At 47.6% G+C, this 18,376-nt stretch overlaps 1 protein-coding gene across 2 annotated transcripts in view; it reads right to left on the minus strand.

Annotated features, from left to right (window-relative positions):
- Positions 1-18,376, minus strand: part of LOC135899864 (probable cationic amino acid transporter) — a 203,714-nt gene that overhangs the window by 17,604 nt on the left and 167,734 nt on the right. For both annotated transcript variants that reach the window (XM_065429257.2, XM_070534109.1), the window contains 8 exons: positions 17,315-17,545; positions 15,853-16,061; positions 14,628-14,786; positions 11,279-11,475; positions 10,393-10,517; positions 5,713-5,982; positions 4,157-4,347; positions 552-724 (listed from right to left, as the gene is read on the minus strand). In XM_065429257.2, coding sequence (XP_065285329.1) covers positions 552-724; positions 4,157-4,347; positions 5,713-5,982; positions 10,393-10,517; positions 11,279-11,475; positions 14,628-14,786; positions 15,853-16,061; positions 17,315-17,545 — 1,555 coding nt within the window. The remainder of the gene's footprint in view (positions 1-551; positions 725-4,156; positions 4,348-5,712; positions 5,983-10,392; positions 10,518-11,278; positions 11,476-14,627; positions 14,787-15,852; positions 16,062-17,314; positions 17,546-18,376) is intronic.

Genomic DNA, 18,376 nt, shown 5'->3' on the forward strand with positions numbered 1-18,376 from the left:
TGCGAAAGGTTCACGCCACTTGACCAAAAAAGCAGCTGCGGCGGCGGATCCACCGCTCTTTCTTGGCTCGGTTACCGTCGTCTGTCGTGCGGGATTTTACTCACCGACGGCAGCAAAGGGTGAGCATTGTGAAACATAGTTCCAGCGCACAATTGAACAAGGACGAGGACTAGTTGGTTATGATTAGCATTGTGAAACATAGTTCCAGCGCACAATTGAACAAGGACGAGGAGAGAAAGACAACACGAACGCCGGACTTCAACTCTAACCAACTAGCCCAGCTGTCCATACTTAGCAAAGGGTGACGCTGGCGTATGCAACATCACCACTCGCTCAGTTGTGTGGCGGGAGACCTGAATTTCGAAAAAGGTATTCGGACCCTTCGCATGCGATGTTCCCGTAAACTAAGTCTTTTCTTGGCATGAAGCAAGCATTGCGATGTTTCTGGAATGGTGTGTGAACAGTCGACGCCGACTTAGCGTTTGACTTTAGTGTCCCTTTAAACGAACCCCGCCCGCACGCGCACTGGCAAGGCTCGGAGCGGCACTCACTTGGCCTGCGGCTCCTTGGCGATGAGGAAGACGGAGGCGAGGATGCCCGCCAAGCAGGCGAACAGAAAGACGAGCACGAACCAGTTGCCCCGCTCCAGGGCGCCGACGCCGCACACGATCACCAGGTCGAAGGCGATCGCGAACACGTACAGCAGGCCCACCAGCTTCATCACCTGCGCACATGCACGCAGCGAGGACACATTCCACCGTGGCCCAACGATAGATTGTATGCCATCACTACAGGGATGTTTAAAGAGGAAAAGGACTTCAGAGGGGCACGTAAGACGAAGTGGACAGGACGAACGGTAGAAGTGGAAGTGGACAGGACCGCTCGTCCTGTCCATTTCCACTTCTACCACTCTGCCTCCTGTCCGCTCCTTCGTCTTACGTTCCGTCTGCAGTCGCGCTTCTTTTCCTCTTTAAACATGTCGGACCAACTGGCCCAAAGTTCCCCCCTCTTGATCCCTATAGGGAATACACCATACGCACTTGTGTGTACAGTCGAGCGCCTTTGTAGCGAAGCGCTTAGGGGGGGGGGGGGGGGGGCGCTCCGAAATCGTTCGGTATACACAAGTCACTTCGTTGCGAAGGTTTGTGCGTTGATAAAACCGGGACAGTATTATTCCTTCCCTGTATACGGCTCATTTCGTTGTAGAGGTGCTCGACTGTAGATCGCCTAATGCACTGGGATGGAAACTAAATCGGTATCCGTGCGCTTCTGGCCAGTTTGGGAGCTTCTTGACAAGTGGAAGCCACGGGGATGCCCGGGAAAAACAGTATCAAACAGTACCGAGCCCGGTGCCTTGAGCTGCTGATTGATTCGTTACGTCGCTATTGAAAAAAAATTATAAAATAAGAAGCCCCAAATTGACCTTCACGGGTAGCTATAGCTCGTGAGCTCCGGTCTAAATACATGGAGAAAGAGATATCGTTTTTCTCGGCAACTGCTGTACCGATTTTGACAAGTCTTGTTGCATTGAAATGGAAAAGGTAAGTGTTAGTGAGCGTAGCAAGCAAGTTGTTTGTTTATGCCGTCAATATTTTAAAGAATGCCTGAAAATTGCGAATTTTCAAGAAACACAACCATCAAGTTTACAACTCTCTAACTCAGCAATGAAAAACGAAATCACATTTTTGTAAACTATACCTAATCGAAATAGGACAAAACTAACGAATTTACATACGCCGCTCTGAAATGCATCACTAATTTATGAATATGACTTTTGCAAAACCTTCACAAGCATTGTAAAAGTTTTGCGTAAGCTCTCAATTGGTGAATCAAGTGAATTTAAGTCTGAGAATAAAATTTGAATTAATTGTCTGATATTCTGTAAAGGGTGCAGTTCGCGGAACTGTGATATCTGTTTTCTTTCTTTTTTGTTGCAGGGTTCTTAATTTTGTAAACTTCGTGCTTCTGTTTTTCTGAAACTTGCCAATTTTCGTCAATCTTTACAAAACATGATACGCCCAAATCAAAAATTGCTTCTACATTTCCTACAATTTAACTTTCTGTCTTAAATGCAACACATTGCATTCAAATAGGTCTAGGAGTAGTCTAATAAGATGGCTTCTGCCTTTTTCGAAGGTTTCGCAAAAGTCCTACACAGGAAGTAAATATTAAAACTGCTTCTTAGATCCATTAGATTTATTGTTTTTTGTAATAAATAATACAATCCTGGTCCTCCTGGTATTGCTATGCGCGACCCCAAACAATGATAGACAGCCAGGTAGCTTTAATATGCTTCGCAAAACATCGATTTCCACAGTGCGTAGGATCTACAGATCTTTTTTTGTTTCAAGGAAGGAGTGGAAAGACTAAGCAGCTGGAATTTATTCATTAGCAAGATGCGACGACTGCTGAAAGTCCGGAGCTCTGCAGAAATTATGAGAAGTCGCAGTTTCGCCCGAAAGGCGACGCATCAGTAGCGATTGCAAATAGTTACGCAACTGCACGAAGTAGGCTTCGCAGTTTCATAAGGATCGTATAATTACAGCAAACATTCGTCTACTAATTGTATTAGCGATGTCTCGCACCCACAAGCAAGCATTAACAGGTCTCGCTCGAAGACCGCAAACATGCGCTCTCACAGCGATAGCGCGATGAAGAGCGCAAAAGCGCGCGCTTTATCACGTGACCTCCAACAATAGGTGCGCGTCAAGCCACCATCTTTCTCGGCGCACCCTCGCACGCTTTCCCTCACACGCACGGCATGCGGCTCCAGGGGCGCGAGACGATCTTATCGCACGTGAACTTTATGCAGAACATCACGGCGACGCCGACGGCGAAAGTTTGCCTGGAATGTCCGCATGATTGCTATCGCAATAAAAATGAACGTATTCCATTTTTGTTCGACTACAATAACCTCACAAACCCACGCATGAGAGCGTTAAGCTTAGCGGGTAGTTTATTTATTTATTTATGTAATGTATTTAATGAAAATACCTTATAGGGCCCTGAAGAGCATTGAGTAAGGGGGACAAAAACAGCATAAACAGAATAGGAACAAGCATCAAATAACGACGCAAAATGCAAAACAACAAGTAAAAGGGAAAAATTGCACAGAGCAAATGACAACAGAAAGTGATTGTAACACCAGTAGTGATTGCAATACCAAGTTGCAATAGCTTGATAATATACGGGACATTAACTGGTTTCAGTTTTGCTCGACGGTTAGGTCATGACTTCAAGCTTTGTGAATGAATGTTATTCCGAAATGCCCAAGAAGTGCTACGTACATGAGCCGGATGTTGCATACTGAGGCACTTCAAGAACATATACCCATTGCCGGCTACCGGACAAAAAGGTATTTTTTATTTCAGGGCCCACTTAGGTGCCGAACGCGCGAGACCGGAAGTTCCCGGTGGTCACAAGCACACTACTGCCGACGCGCGGAGGCAAGGCTTATCGCGTGATTACGGCAGCGCTGGAACGCGCGATAATTTGCTGAGTTCTAAGCGCGCTCGCGCATATGCCATGGCCGAGCTCGTAGACATCGTAAACTCTCATATAGACGTACTCTACCCCAACTATACTATCCAGCACCGAATGAAAAGCGACAACGTCGTGGCCTATGCGTTTCTTTAACTACCCTTGCGGAGAACATTCAACGATGCCGCTGTTGAAAATGAGTATACCGAAACAAAGCAAGAATCACAAGCAGCCTGGACGAACGACATCATTATTGCGCAGGTCGCAGATTTCGTCGCCTTGGCCTGGTAAGAGGTCTCTACAAACTCAGTCCATGCCGAAAGCGTGACAGATTGGGCGAGTTGGTATGTCATGACTTTTTTAGGCTTGTAGCGCAGCTCAGAAAGAGCAAGAAAGGAAAGAGGTAGTGGTAATGAAAGGGAAAGGAAAACAGAGTGAGCGCTCACGCCGTTTTCCGTTTCCTTTCACTACCCCTACCTCTTTCCTTCTTTGCTCTTTCTGAGCTGAGCTATAAGCCTAAAAAAATTAGTTCATGCCGTATTTTCATCCACACAGTAAACTCCTCGTCGTATACACCGCTTTATCGGAGCGACAGAAGAGTTAGTTCCAGTGGATCCTTAATCGTCAATTGGTGGACGTAGTACGCAAATCCCACGGGGGAATGAGTCGCACGCACCTTCATGCCAGAGCTGTCGGTGGCCGGTCCGGGGTGTCCCCTGAGGAAGGGAAGCAGGTATCCGAGCTGCTTGGTCTTGGTCTCCCACCAGGTGGGCTGTTGAAACATGTCCTCCTCGATGCTCTCCTGGGCGGCCAGCATCGAGCCGTAGCCTTCCTGCTGCAGCACGTGTAGGCTGCCATCACCGCCTCCTGCAGTGTACAGACCACGCACCGGTAACCAACAAGTAGGTGATTAATGATGATCTCATTGGTCGCTAGCGACAAATAGTCACCTAGCCTGGCTGTTTGCGTTAGACTTAGGTTTGGCTTTACAAATTGCAATTTACATTTCGCTTATCTCTAGGCATCCTCGCTACTTTTCCATGTGGTTAGCATCCATGTGTACGCAGAAGGCATCTTACGAATACGAAAGAACTATGCTGTTCATAGGAGTGGCTGTGAACCCTGCCTCTTGGCCGGATCGATCGCAACGTCACGCATTTCTTTCGGCGGACACGGTCACGTTTGCCCATTTCGCGCAGTCATTTATAGAAGGAGTGAACGGTAAAGTAGTCATTGGTACTGTGTGGCCGACTGAAACCCATCGGTGCTCGGCAGGTGTGTCCAGGTGATTACGTTCCAGGCAGACAAGATGAACCTGCGGGTATATGCGTCGTTATTATGAAAGGCCTCCTCCTCCGCAGCGTGACGGCTCAAAGCACGCAGACGTAAACTGTTATATTAGAAGTGTCGATAAATGCAGCCAGTCCCACCACTTCTACAAAGCTACACGTTCATGCCGTTATATTGTATTGCATAGTTCGTACTTATATGCCACGAGTTCTATTTTAACGCCATAGGAGAAATCTTGTGTTGGCCCCGGCGGCGGCGTCTCCGGCCGAGAAAATCATCTCGAACGTCTCATTTTGCCAGTCTCTACCAACCACGGCGCGGCGCACGGCGCGCGCCGAGTTCCCACCAATCACAAAGCGGCGCTTGGTTCCTCGAACACCACCAGATGGCACTGGCCTCCGCGCATCCGCGGCAGCGGCACCACTGGTCACGCATCCGTGCGAAATAAATAAAACAGAACCCGAACGCTTGCCTCCGTGCATAGCATTCGCAGCCAGCGTTTCCCGGTAAACATTACGGTTAGATGAGCTGCAGTTAATAAAGGGAAAGCGAGACATCCACCCAAACGTAGCCAAGTGATACAAAGGAAACCCATATGGGGTCTTCGAAAGAAAAGCTTCGCAGTTGAAGAAGTCCATCGGAACAAATTCGTCCCGGACTAGGACGAATTTTTCTTCAACTGCGAAGCTTTTCTAAGAGGAACCCGTATTGGTTTCCTTTGTAGCAGTTATAGCTACGTTTGGGTGGATGTCTCGTTCTCCCTTTATTAATTAGTTCTCTCCATCTTGCGGGTTTCTGCAGAACTATTACGTCAAGCTCGATTTGCCGGGAAGCGTGAGAAGCAGTCAGGGCTTTTTCAGTGTTATTGCGTTGAACCCTCTGAAGGCGAAGCTTATAAACGTCTCCCAATATTTTTTTTTTTTGCGTTCGCACTGCGCATACCTCTCCGCTCGTCGTCGTCGCTGTCGGGCGTCACGACGCGGTTGGTCCTCTTGGTGCGTATGGTGGTGGTGGAGGCGCCCAAGGGTGGCCCCGTAGAGCCCAGGCCCAGTCCTCTAAGCGAGGGCACCATCGACGGGGGCGCCTCGCTGCTGGGCGTAGGGCACTGCGAGCGCACCGATTCGGGGAGCAGCTCCACCAGGGTCTTTGTGCGCGGCTGGTACCGCAGCAGCAGCACGCACGTCGACACCAGCGTGTACGCCATCAGCGTGCCTGCACAACAGACCGCCCCAACTGTGGTCACCACATTTCAGGAATTACCCCCATCACGCGGCCCTTCCGCACGCATCTATCTATCTATCTATCTATCTATCTATCTATCTATCTATCTATCTATCTATCTATCTATCTATCTATCTATCTATCTATCTATCTATCTATCTATCTATCTATCTATCTATCTATCTATCCATCTATCCATCTATCTATCTATCTATCTATCTATCTATCTATCTATCTATCTATCTATCTATCTATCTATCTATCTATCTATCTATCTATCTATCTATCTATCTATCTATCTATCTATCTATCTATCTATCTATCTATCTATCTATGTACATTCATGATGCGCTCGTCGCCATGGCAACCTGCGTCACGGTGACGAACAGTGAAAAAAAGGAAGAAGATAGAAAAGAAGCTGGCGTTAGGCGAGGAAGTGTCGGTCTAAAAAATGCAGCGAGCTAACAGCTGTCATTAAACTTCGAGCGCACTTAGCGTTACAGGTTCTCAGAAAAAAATGAGCACGCAAAATGATAAAAAAGAAAGACAGAAAAGGGAACACAGGGCGTTGAACCATTCCTTTGAATATCAAGGTCCTAGTCACTGGAGGAATAGAGGTACGAAGCGTTTCGTTTTTTTTTTCTCTCTCTCTTTTGACTGAAATGCAACTTCTCGCTCGGGGCCACTCCGGTTGCCACGTCATTCTGTGTTCTGGAGGATCACTTTTTATCCTCCGTCGCCGAGTTCACTCTCTGTCAGAAAGCAAGCCAAGTTGCTCCGTTGACGGCAGCGAAGCTATACACTGTGGCAGCATGAAAAGGGGGCGCAGGCAAACATGGAGGATGTCGCGAGCGGAAATTCGCTTCCGGTTTTCGCCGACCCGACTGTTGCGACTCATGCGTTTCCTGACCCTCCGGCGTCAACTTCCGCGCTGTGGCTCGTGTCCCTGCGGCTGCGGGTTATCTGCAGTTTCCGGATCCGCTCTTGCACTCTTTCAATAGTTCCAGTTCTACGCGCGCGCGCGTTTGTGTGTGTGTGTGTGTGTGTGTGTGTGTGTGTGTGTGTGTGTGTGTGTGGGCGGCGGCTCGCCGCGACCTGCCTACCCTGCGCCCTAGTTTCAAGCAACGAAGCACAATTTCACCCTCGTGGTTTGCTTTAGTATAGCGCCTAGAATATACTAGGCACTATAGCTTCAGCGTGGAGCTTGTTCTGTATCCATAGCTTGTTCTGTGTTATCCAGAGTCGACGCTGCAAGAGAGCTTCGCAGTCTTGCTCGTGCAATCACGTTAGGTTGCTGGCATACACCACAGAACTCTAAGTGTCGTTTACACAGTCTCGACCCATCACTAAAACTTACATTACCAGCGAACCTTCCACGACGTGACGCAACACTGCTGTGTCGGCTGTGGGTAGGAGTAGCATTCACCAACTCCTACAGCTACCGCATTGGAATGGCGGATTCACCAATGTGCGCTAAGTGCAAGTGTGAAGAGACCATCAGTCACCTTCTGTGCCACTGTTCTCGCTTCGATAATCAACGTGAGACTCTCCAGTGTGCATTGAATAGACTGGATGACAGGCCATTCACGGAAGCGAAGATCTTGGGAGCCTGGCCTCACAGCTCATTGGCCCAGAAAGCAGTTAGAGCGCTTTTTCGCTACCTGAAGGCAACGGACTTGAGTGCCCGACTATAGACAACCTACACTTAAGTTCTCTCTCTTTCTCTTTCACTCCCCATTCCCCTCCCCACGCGTAAGGTAGCAAACTGGACTCAGTCTGGTTAACCTCCCTGCCTTTCCGTCTTCCCTTCTCTCTCTCTCTCTTGTTCTGTACCTAGCGACAATTTATTGTTTATCACTTTTTGAAATGTTCAAGTTAACCAGCCCATCACGTACTCACCTCCCGATTCGGCACGACATGACGTTGAAAACGTATATTTACGTGTTTATTTTGTATCAACAGACAAAAAAAGAAAAGAAGAAGACAAGAAAACCAGGAGTGCGCATTTCTTTTTTCCAGAAAAGAACACTTCTCATAAAATGAACAGAACAAATAGCTTTAGTCAGGTGAATGCCAAGGTGAACATGACAAAAATAAACGTGCACACAAAAAGCACGAGAAATATAACCTATAAGCATGCACAAATGCTTGTAGCGATATGCGGATGCACGTGTATGTACAGAGTAAGCAAGTGCATACATAGCTACGCATGGTTCACATTGCGTACGTAGCCGTGTTGACACACACACACACACACACACACACACACACACACACACACACACACACATATATATATATACATACACACACGCACCTCGGGAGGAGGGAACTTGAAAGAAGAGGAAAACGAAATAATAGGCGATTAGGCGAAGAGGAATACAGTCTCAGTCGAGCGTGTGGCATATTAAAGGAGCTCTCGTAAGAAAACTGGAGCACAAATTTATGCTAATCTCACACTCTCCGTTAGCACAGTCGGCGCCGGCGGGGAAGTATATTTCTACAGCAGTTACAACGAGAGCTACTCGCGTGTGTCTGCGAAACATTTCACGTGCCTCTCAGGCGCGACGTTTCTAAGGTATATTTCGTTTTACCACCACGTTCTAAAGCACCGCATGTCATTAGACCCCCCCGTTTTCGAGGGGCAGAATCCTACAACTTTCTTTTTTTTCCATAGACAGCCCACAGTGCCACTGTTCCACTCAGCCGGAACCTTTTCGCTCTTTTGAGGAATAATTCTTCGTCATTTCATGCCCCCCCCCTCCCCCTCTCCCCAGAGCGCTGCCCCCGGAATGATCAGCCTGCCTACCCCCCATAGTGACGTCACTGTGCTCGCGTTCATATCTTGTTTCCAGGACCGTTAAGGCTTTTGAGCCTGGTGAACTAAGTTCTGAAGACAACAAGGCCGCCACAAAAATGAAGTGAGCGTACACAGCTGCGTACCCCCCTGCGTCTAATTTCTTTCATCTGCCGTCTAGAAAACTGGAGCCAGTGTCGCGGTCGAATCGTTAATCTTAGCAAACGAATGAAACACTGTGGTCGCTACGATTCCGGCGAATCGCTTCTAGTGATACAGGCGCTCTGTCTCCGCTAATTAATTCCTGTTGCAGCGCATGGGTTAACGCAGGCGGAAGCAAATGATAATGCAGAAATAAAACGACAGGACCATCTTGTCTACCCCCTTTTGGTGGTGTTGTCGTTTGTTACGTGAGTTACCAACTAACCTAAACCCGCACATTGCTTGAGACCGAAGAGTTGCAAACAAACAACCAAGCAGTCTGGCGGAATAGTGTGTTCTCGATTAATTACCAGAATTGCGGCGCTGTCAAAGGCAAGGAACGACAGAAGCAACATAGGCGGGTGCCCACACCGGAATAAAATATAGTTCAATAAAACACGTGTTGCTGGGCTAGTCGCTGCACACACCTTGCCGTCGTCCATCGTCTTTTGTTGCGCCACTATTCTGGGAATCAGTCATGCACCAAGTGTAGCCCAGCAACGTATTTTCCTGTATGATCCCACGTCGTGCTTGAAGCGACTGCGCCGCTCTGCGGCGTTAAAGGTCCTCGCGCGAAGTGACGGAAAGCCTAGAAACCATAGAATGCGGAGCGTGGACGCGAGTTACTGCAGCTTCGGGTCACTCTCCCGCAAGGTTTTAAATGCGCTTTAGAATATGTTCAGTTCAACGTTAACCGTCAAGAATCCGCCAGATAGATCTTTGTATGCAAAGGGATAAAAAAAATTTCAAGTCTGAAATTTCATGTCGGTTCACATTCAACATTTGACACTCTTTAACGAGATTGCACAGTCACGGATGCGAGCGAGTCGCTACGGCAGATTAGTGGCTAAAGCGTTCTGCTACGACGGAGCACGAGGTGACCGGTTCGATTGCCAGCAACGCCGGCTGCATTCTTATGGGGGGCGGAATGCAAAATCGTGCGCGTATACCGCGTGTGCGGACATCAGAGAATGCAAGCAGAGCCAAATTAATCCGGAGCCTCTAAATCACGAGAAGTTCGGCGAGCTGGTACGAGTTCATGTTTGGCGTAGCAGCGGAAGTTAGACGAGAAACAGAAGACGACCGGACATTACCTTTTTCGATCGGTGGTGCCCTCGCCTATATTTTCCGTCTCACTTGGCCTGTTACGCCAACTACGTTGTATTCGGAGCCTTACCCCTACATGGCGTCCCTGATAACCCAATGGTGCAGTTTCAGGACGTCAAAGGCCACAATTTCCTTTTTTTTTTTTGCTGACGAATGTCTACGCACACATCCATTCCAGGAGTGAAAATGACCCTTGAGAAGAATCCTGTAGGTTTCGTAGCGGTGTTCTCTATTGCACGTGGGGACCAAGCGAGCGAAATAAGAGGACCGGCGTTCGTCTCGTTTCGTGCACATACCTATGGACATCATTTCGACGAGCACGTCGAGGCTCATGACGATGGAGACGACAGCAGTGGCTCCACCCAGCAGAAGAGTGGCGAACGCGGGCGTCTCCGTCACTGGCCACACCTTGGACAGGGCCCTGCGTGTTGGAGGGAGTAACGTAAGCTCACGAAAAAAAAATGTCAAGCATCATATTACATGGCACAAGAACAGAAACTCCATTGAACGCTGCAAGATGCTAAAGGAATAAGAGCAGAATTTCAATACGGATTTGAGAAGGGGCAACGTAGCCACTTAAAATGCTTGCCCTTGTTTGAGCGTTCAGTTTGCCTTCCAGTAGCTCGGTACGTTTTGAGCGCCATATTTACAGATGGGATGCGGAAATTATGCAGAATAAGCGTGCCTTTCGTTAAAATACGGTTACATACGACGGAAACACGTGGAATCATTCCATTATGAACGAATGCGAGTGAACGCGTCACAAAAAGCTCGCACAAATAGCGTTTTAAATTTCGAGAGCGAAAATTAAAAGAAGAAGAAAAGGCGTCACTACTGCTAGCCGGAAAGGACACAGAAACCGAAAATTTGAGAACACAGCTCGGCGCCGCGGCGTAACCTCCGACATCGGGGTGGCACCCCTGACTGGCTGAAAATCTCAGAGGCCACGTTCTGGGATCTCCATCGTATCATAAAACCACTAAGTGTCCGCGTCGTCTGCTAAGCTGCTATTTAAATCCTGTCGCTTAAAAAAGAAAAGATGATCACCATGCAGGCTTACAGTTTCGCCGAGATTGCTTCGATGGTTACTTATTCGTAACTATAATCTAGCCGAAGTGAAATTTGCTTCGCATTGGCTTTTAAAGAGTACTGCCTGGCACTACTCCATCATCTCAAACGCACCTGAATATGAGGCCGTCCTTCGCCATGGCGTACACCACCCGTGGCATGGGGAACATGGAGCCCAGCATGGAGACCACGAGGCCCGCCAGCGCTCCGAGGGCCACGATGTAGTGGCAGGAGCGGGCACCTCTCTGCGCGAACATCTCCACCAGACCCGCGCCGGCATTGATTTGGCTGTACGGCACGATGAGCGTGACCTGCGACCCGTTGAGAAAGGTGCATTAGAGCTTCACATCAGGCGACTCCAAAGATCGCACGGAGCCTATACACCAAAAGGTCGCTCTTCGAGTTGGAAACGACGTTCTGGAACCTTGAACCGCTTAGTGCGCTGTCGACCTCTTAAGCACCGCCTTCTCCAACACTCTTCCACTCGATTGTCTGTTAGTATTCTAGTAATTAGTATTCTAGTCCCGATAGTCTTCTAATCGATTTCCAATGTAGCCCGATTGTCCCCTCGATAGTTCAGAAAGCGGAGGACAGCGGAGCCGGTCGACTTTGATGTTCCCTACGCGGTCGCATGACGCAACAAGGCGATTTCATGGCGAAATATTGCGTGTCACCAAGTGATCTCAGTGTCGACCCGTATACGATGGAGTGAAGGTGTTTTTCTTAGCAATTCTTCGTCGCAGGAATCACCAGGAAGCGCAGATGATGCGAAATGTCTCTTTCAGTCGAAAGATGGCGCTGTGTTCCACGCAGTGATGACTGTACGCGTGTCGAAGTAGAATTTTGAATCGAGGTCCGTTTGTGAATACGGGAGTTATGGTCTTAATTTGGGACACTGGGCGGGACAAGAAATTTCGTTAATTAAATAGTTCGATCACCTAAATTTTTATGAATTCCACAACATTTCGTCGTCAACACTGACATTTGGTTCAGCAAACAGTAGTCGAGATCAGTGTACGCCAATTCAAGGATCTGAAATTATCTGAGTAAACAAGAAAAATAATAACATACGCAGACGCAATAACGAGCATTTAGTACATCGTACGAAGCGCGCAGTGCAAGACACTTTCGCTGGCTTCACAACACTGCGCACTTGTGTATGCCTGTGCCGTTTGAAGTGTCACCTGTGCAATGGGCAGTCGCAATTTGCGCGATTTGCAGTACCATGCTAAGACAAGGCAAATCTCCCCCAGGGCCCACTAAAGGCAATTACCAATCTCTGGCCCTCAACAAAGGACACGGCAATCTCGCATGTCGATGTTTTGGTTGGCGCGAACGTCGCCTGGCTAGTCTTGGAAACTGTATCGAGAGTCATCTAGCACTTCTCTACTCCCACCGACATTGTGCGTCATAGGAATAAAACATATACTAGCCCTCCAAATGAAATAATATCGATTGACGTCCCGGGCCCATACTTGTTCACAGAGAAGATGAACGTCTACGACAGTGGCATATAGACGAAGTAGATGGCCACAGTGAAGTGTGGTTTGTACGTTTAGTTATTGTGATAGCATATGCATGGAAACGCACTTCTCGGTGGTGATATTACGGATGCCGAGGCCAAATTGATATGATGCCCATCCTTTTCGTGGTGCTCGGATGGCGCGTTTCGGAGACACTGTGTCCTTTACAAAGTCACTGTTTTGGTGTTGCACCATGCGCGTTGTTCAATGTTCACATATTCGCCGTTGTAGGCAGCATCGCAAGTCTTTGCATGGTAGTTTATAGACGACTACAGGGAAACTTGTGTGCTCTATAAACGGTAGTTGGCGCGTACCAGTTGCGGGCGCAGCTTGCTTGTTGGGATGTACCGCTACCTTCATACGGTAACTTTTGAAGATTCTAGCGAGCCCTTCGCTTGCACCACGAACACAGTGGATCGTTGCACGTTTTACCCTCCTTTCCGGTGCGTGTTCTTTTGTACAGCCCAAGACATGGCGTTCCTCCCGGTTGAGTAGGTAATGCTAGTTTCCATATATATATATATATATATATATATATATATATATATATATATATATGGAAACTAGCATTACCTACTCAACCGGGAGGAACGCCATGCCTTGCACTGCGCAAACTAGAACTCGCCGATAAAGGCGATTGTTTCCGAAAAAAAGCCAAATAAAAACTTAAATTATAGGGTCTTACGTACCAAGACCACTTTCTGATTATGAGGCACGCCGTAGTGGAAGACTTCAGAAACTTCCACCACCTGGAGTTATTTAACGTGCCCCTAAATCTAAGTACACGGGTGTCTTCGCATTTCGCCCCCATCGAAATGCGGCCGCCGTGGCCGGGATTCGATCCCGTGAACTCGTGCTCAGCAGCCCAACACCATAGCCACTGAGCAACCACGGCGGGTGGTCTGCGTTACCACAACGATAACTAGCATAAACAGGATTTTGGCACTGCAAAGGGAAGCTGTCCGTCATATAGGGAGCATTGACTTCACTTATACAACAAAAACACGTTTCTTGCCTGCAGTGCGATTTGAGTAGGTAATATTTATGAGCATACATTATTACGAACAATATAATTTTATTGTGATATGTCGAAAATTTGTCTACCTTATTGGTTACCTTGGAACTCCACACTAATGCTAAATGCGCACAAAATCAAAAATTATCGAAAGTACCGCACTTTCGCGCTTATTACAAACTACAGTTCCTACAGCCTGAAAGTACCTACAATGCTTAATAAATACAGGAGCCCAGCACATATAAAGAGAAAATGGCTACGTGACCAGTTCTCGACGCTGTAATTTTCATCTCATTGTATTATGCTTGTTAACATGCGTACACTGTAGTTTTTCCGCAGTTAAGAATTTGCGATAAAAATTGTGTGCAATTAGCAATGCATGTTATAACTTACCTAGTAAAATTATGAAGTGATGTTATTGTGGCTTGAATGATGAAAGTTCCTGGTTAATATCAACGAGGGAGTGACATTTGCTGCATTAGTTTCTGCTACAGTGTTGACAATAATTAGGTGAGACAAAATTGCTTTTTTTATATGTGCTGCTGTTTATATCAGTGTGAGTACATTTTGTTCAATCTGCGTAAGCTGTACTTGCTGTCACTATACACGAATCTCCTACCGTGTAATGGAAACCTGGGCCCTCGTAAACCAGCCGTGACACTGTTTTTTTTTTCATTCTTTTTTGCGCAGGAATCTCTCAAGTGTATTTACTGGTAAGTAAAATGAATTTAATTGAAAATAAAGAGAGAAAACATACAAGTACAATCAGAACACTACAAGAAAGATCGAGTCGATGAAAAGAACGAAAAATAAGAAGCATGGAGCCTTTTTCTTTCTTCTCATCATTTTTTTTTTTCAGACCGAGATCTTGCACATGAAACTGCCCCGAAAGGCCAACAACACGAGTGTCCCTTCCAGTACGCACCATCATGCTGGAGGTGATGTATGCGGTGAGCACGATGGCCAGACTGAAGATGATGGCCGTGGGTATGGCAACCTTGGGGTTCTCCGCCTCCTCGCCCGTCGTGGCGATGATGTCGAAGCCGATGAACGCGTAGAAGCACGTCGCCGCGCCGGCCAGAACCTGCGCCCCAAAATCGTGTTCGCGAGAGTCGTTTCGTCTCGTGAACTACGATGTACGAAGCGATGCCGGAGATACAGAGCACGTACGCGAAATAATTCAGATCAAAGCAAGGCAATGCCCCGAGTACAATCTAACGATTACACAATATCTCTCGTGTTTATGACGTCGCGAGCGGTCATTGATGGTTTGGTTTAAGCAGGCTTTTTGTTTTTCGAAGGTCGTGTCTTAAGAACGTGAATTCTGGGATGGGCGTTGCGGGAAAAGTGTCGATACGCTAGTGACAGAGACAGCACATGGAAAACGCTTGGTCACGAATTAATACGAACAATCATAACCTATGCTTGTATTGTACATAAGCTGCGGTGAAAGTAAGTAAATGAATGAATGAATGAATGAATGAATGAATGAATGAATGAATGAACTTCGTGAACCCTTTGTTCCCTTTCCTCATGACATGCAATTTGGACACAGTACTCCCCTCTCTTTATTCCCGCGTTGCCCATGCTATCCCTCACGGATATTTTATTCAGCATATCTGTTTTAACGCGAATGCGGTATACATTTATATTCGTGAATTCTTATACTTGACATCACACATATCGTCGAAAAAAGAGAGAGAGAGAGAGATAGAGAAAGATCTCGGCAAAAAGTTTTCGCAAGGCCCTGTAAAGAATACTTCGCCTACAGAAGAGTTCGAGTGTGAAAAAGCCAACTTTTGGACAACTTGCGCACGTGACATTTGACGTTTCGGTAGCTTAAAGAAACGTCATTTGCGTAAACTGTATATCTCAATGGACACCATGCCACAACGAGTACATCACAGATCTGGGCGCAACCAATTATCCGGCCCTGTACGCGTTTGTTCCACCTAAACTGAAGAGGCCTGCGTGGAAAGCGTTTTTCCATATAATCGCCAAGGTACAGTGGTGTCATCTGCAGGAAGGTTTTCGGCGTAACACTGTGTAACACGAGATTACTGCTGATATGACAATAATAAAAAAGGAGAACCTTGATGGAATTCTGAGAACGGCAAGCGCGGTAGCATTCTTGGGCCAAGTGTACGCACCCCTGACCAGCCGTAGGGAAGAAATCCCCCGTGCTTGGTCCAGTTATCAGTATCGATGTAGAAGAGTCCGGCGCCCATGATGAAGACCCAGACGGCAAAGTTGAGGCAGTTAAGAACGTTGTTGAACAGCAGCGACTTCTTGACGCCGGCGAGCATGAGAGCGCTCATCAGCACGGTGATGATGCCGGCCAGCAAGTCCGGTGTGTGACCTGCCGAGAGACGCCAAGATACACGACAGTTATTTACAGGTTTTGGCTTCTAGCGCGAAGTGAAACACGGACACAGAAAGGAGCAGACTGAGTTATTTACAGAGTGGCATGCAACGTGCGTCTGCAGTGCGAATACGATATTGCAAGAGAAATAGAAAACGCGTTATTGAAGTAGTCCTATATATGCATAGTTTATTGCGCTCACAAACGAAATGTTCTCGTAAGATAACAATGTACGTACAACGTTCAACGGACTCTTGCCTTTTCTAATGGTGGCTGTGGCTGTAGTGAGCATGCGATAAAAAGCGCTGTTTTTCGTAGCGCTTGCTGCGCTCTGAACTGGTGCACTCCACAGAGTCGTATGACACGTTACAATGAGTATGAGAAGCGAAAACGAAGAAATTGGAAAAGGAAACCGAAGAAGCAGGAGCAGAAAACAACTTCTTTTTGTGCGTTCCGGAAGCATTCCTACTTCTACAAATCCTGTTGGGCTAATTTTGCTACAGTGCTTTGTTCCAGGCAGCACTTTCCATATAGTGACTGCATGTGCCTTCAGCCCTCTCAGCCGTACTTTCGTTCTGATGACTGTAATTATCACTGAGAACTTTGATTACACTAGCTGCAAGATTAGATAGATAGATAGATAGATAGATAGATAGATAGATAGATAGATAGATAGATAGATAGATAGATAGATAGATAGATAGATAGATAGATAGATAGATAGATAGATAGATAGATAGATAGACAGACAGACAGACAGACAGACAGACAGACAGACAGACAGACAGACAGACAGACAGACAGACAGACAGACAGACAGACAGACAGACAGACAGACAGACAGACAGACAGACAGACAGATAGATAGATAGATAGATAGATAGATAGATAGATAGATAGATAGATAGATAGATAGATAGATAGATAGATAGATAGATAGATAGATAGATAGATAGATAGATAGATAGATAGATAGATAGATAGATAGATAGATAGATACTCCATCAACAATTCGCAAGCTGATCAGCCAATTAACCGACCTTACTTTTCAGCACACACTTGACGCACAATACAGCTACCGCATGGCGCACCTTTCAGACCCATAGTCCGACAGCGAAACGGAAGGCCATTCGTACGCCGTGTCCAACGTTAGCTCACTATGCTCAATCTCGCTGCTCAAGTTGATTCGCCGACCTGACGCGAGCGCGCGGGCGGCACAGTAACGGCTCGAGGAGAAGGTTGCCGGTCACCAATGATGGTTCCGAAGGTGTTCCGGAAGGCTTCGTTGATGGCGCCTCCCAGCATGGCGTCGATGCAGGCGCTTATTGCGCACGCTCCGGCCGCCGAGCCGATCAGGTACTCGAGGATCATGTTCCAGCCGATCACGAAGGCCACGAACTCGCCCACCGTCACGTAGCTGTACATATACGCAGAGCCGCTTGTGTGGGGGACCCGCACGCCGAACTCCGCGTAGCACACACCTGCGAAGAGGAACCAGTGGCGCGGTTTGAGCAGCATGCGCTGGCGAACAACGTCAGAACGATATTCATTGCAAACGCCTAAGAACCATACAATAGGGATATATATAGTACAGTCGCTATAATGGAGCAAAGGAGAAATTGGTTTTGACCGGCTACTTAGCATTGGTAAGGGCAATGAAAGTGAGTGAGTGAGTGAGTGAGTGAGTGAGTGAGTGAGTGAGTGAGTGAGTGAGTGAGTGAGTGAGTGAGTGAGTGAGTGAGTGAGTGAGTGAGTGAGTGAGTGAGTGAGTGAGTGAGTGAGTGAGTGAGTGAGTGAGTGAGTGAGTGAGTGAAGAAACTTTGTTGTGAACGCCTGCAGAACGGTTAGCCTTCCCCTGTTAGGGAGGCGTTACCGTGACGCGGCCATGACGTCTTCGCGGCGTGTGGCGCATCTACTTCGGCCGCGGCCGCACTATTCCCTTTGGTCGACCGCGCCTGCCCCTCTTTTGGGGTGGCAGCCTCCCTCCGGTTTCGCTCGGTCGTTGCCTTTCGAGGGCCGCCGAGATCTGCTGGACGGCCTGGGTTCGGACATCTTGGTCATAGCATCTCGTTGCGGCCTCGAGCCGCGGCGGGATCGTTGTTATCGTTGCAGCTTCATGCGGATTCTTAGCACAGTCCCAAAGGATGTGAGCTGCAGTGGCTCTTTCCTTTCGGCACACACAATACAGATCACTTTCATAAACACTTGGACGCACGTGCCTCATCAGCACCGGGGTGAACAACGACCCCGTTTGAAGTTGTCGATATAAAACCGCCTCCTTACGGGTCAAGCCCGGATGAGGTGGCGGAAGT

The sequence above is a fragment of the Dermacentor albipictus genome, chromosome 2 (genome assembly GCF_038994185.2).
Source record: "Dermacentor albipictus isolate Rhodes 1998 colony chromosome 2, USDA_Dalb.pri_finalv2, whole genome shotgun sequence".
Taxonomy (NCBI): Eukaryota; Metazoa; Arthropoda; class Arachnida; order Ixodida; family Ixodidae; genus Dermacentor; species Dermacentor albipictus.